At 58.2% G+C, this 1816-nt stretch overlaps 1 protein-coding gene across 1 annotated transcript in view; it reads left to right on the top strand.

Moving 5' to 3' along the window:
• Nucleotides 1-1816, top strand: part of LOC104273254 (glutamate dehydrogenase 1, mitochondrial-like) — a gene marked incomplete at its 5' end in the record, with an annotated part of 6791 nt that overhangs the window by 1272 nt on the left and 3703 nt on the right. Inside the window, 2 exons of the mRNA XM_009868514.1 lie at nucleotides 524-618; nucleotides 796-981. Coding sequence (XP_009866816.1) covers nucleotides 524-618; nucleotides 796-981 — 281 coding nt within the window. The remainder of the gene's footprint in view (nucleotides 1-523; nucleotides 619-795; nucleotides 982-1816) is intronic.

The following is a 1816-nucleotide window of genomic DNA, read 5'->3' as shown; positions in this document are numbered from 1 at the left end:
TGCTGCCTCCCCTGCCTGTCAGCAGCGCCCGCTGCCCTGGTGCTCTGCTGTCGGTTCAGCTCTTTGCTCTGCCTGTGCTGAGAATTTGGAGCAAGAGGAGCTTCACGCATCACCAAGTTTGGCAGGGCTGGCCCAGGCTGCCTCCCACTTCCTGCTGGGCGGGGGTCTCACCTGGGTGTTATCCTCTATTTCTGTTGGCCTCTGCAGTCACAAGGAGGAGTGACGGTTTCTCCCAGCTCAGCGTGTGACAGAGACCTCAGTGGGTGCTGGTCACAAGGCAAAGGCCTTTACATTCCCTCTTTTCTTGAAAGTATTGGGAAGGGACTCAGTAAAGCCCCAGTGAAAGTCAAAGAGAGGAATCCGGTGAGACCCTGGCAGCACCACGCTTTCATCAGGGGACTCCTCGGTGTGCCCGAGGACATGACCAGCCTGCAAAAATCACCTAGCTGTGCACATGCCATTGGCTGTAGCAAATCAGCTGAATTGCAAAGATGGGGTTTGACAGATTTTTCTACCTCTGCAGGGCCTGGAATTGACGTGCTGGCCCCTGATGTCAGTACCAGGGAGCGGGAGATGTCCTGGATAACCAACACCTACACACACACGCTGGGGTACCGGGTAAGCTCTGGCAGTGCTAGTTTGGAGCCCAGGATGTTGTGGGCACTGTGAGACTTCGTGCCCAGAGGCCCCTTGCCAGAGGCTTGGGAGAGAGTGAGGGAAGCTGAGGCTTGGGGAAAATCCTCTCTAGAGGACCTGCACCAGGTAACCTTTGGTCTCCCTGTCCTGGCCTAGCAGGACATCAATTCCCAGGTGTGTGCGACGGGAAAGCCCATCAGCCAGGGAGGCATCCATGGGCGACACTCGGCCACGGGACGGGGGGTCCTGCACGGCATCAAGAACTACATCAACAACACAGACTACATGGACTGCATCGGCCTGAGCCCCGGCCTCCCCGGCAAGACCTTTGTGCTGCAGCTGAGTGCTCAGCCCAGCTAGAGCTTTGTAGAGGACACTTCCTCAGGAACTTTCTGCCCTTCCTTTCCAGGAGAGCATTCAGTCTCAGCTCCTGCAGTGCTGCCTGGACATAATTTCACAAATCTTTCCTCACCCTGTGGCAGCTGGCACTGGTTTGAGCCGTGTTTCAGACTGGCGGATTGGTTTCTAAGAGCCAGTCTCTTAGAAACTTGAATCAGCAGTCCATGGGTGCTGCACCGCTCACACTGCACAGACATTGCCAAGGTTTCCCCGTAGCTATTGCACCTCAGAATGCTCACAAAACAAAGGTGCGACTGACCCTCACCTGTGCAGCAGGTGGAGCAGAGAGATGGCAAGGCACAGATGGGATGGAAAGAGCAGACCTCAGCAACAACATCCCATTCCTGTCCCCTCCAAACTGCCCGCAGAAAGTCACAGTGGTACCTACGGTGAAGATCCTGCTTGTTGGTGCAGCCCCCATCTCTTCTGGCTGCTCTATGGGTCTGGCCTGTGCTGGGCTCACCCTGCCCAGGACCTGGGAGCTCAGTGGAACCCTGAGGGTGCCAGCCCTGCCCTCTCCTTTGCCTGCCTCCCTCCCTTCCCTGCAGCCCAGGGCCTGCTCACAACTGTGGTGAGGTGCTTCCCCCTGCTGTAGCTCCAGGAGCTCCAGCACTTGGCCGGGCCCTGCTGCCCGGATCTGCTGCCCTCTCTGCCAGCAGCTGCGAGGCCACCGCTCTCTTGGAGGGAGGAGTGAGCTGGAAACCCCGCAGGGGAAGCCTCGCCTCTGTGCTTCCCTCCGGGCGCAGCTCCCTGCTGTGGGGAAGAGGCATTGAACCGAGGC

This window comes from Apaloderma vittatum, unplaced genomic scaffold, assembly GCF_000703405.1.
Source record: "Apaloderma vittatum isolate BGI_N311 unplaced genomic scaffold, ASM70340v1 scaffold33984, whole genome shotgun sequence".
Lineage (NCBI taxonomy): Eukaryota > Metazoa > Chordata > Aves > Trogoniformes > Trogonidae > Apaloderma > Apaloderma vittatum.
Note: the sequence above shows the minus strand (reverse complement) of the source record. Positions and strands in the feature narration are given on the sequence as shown.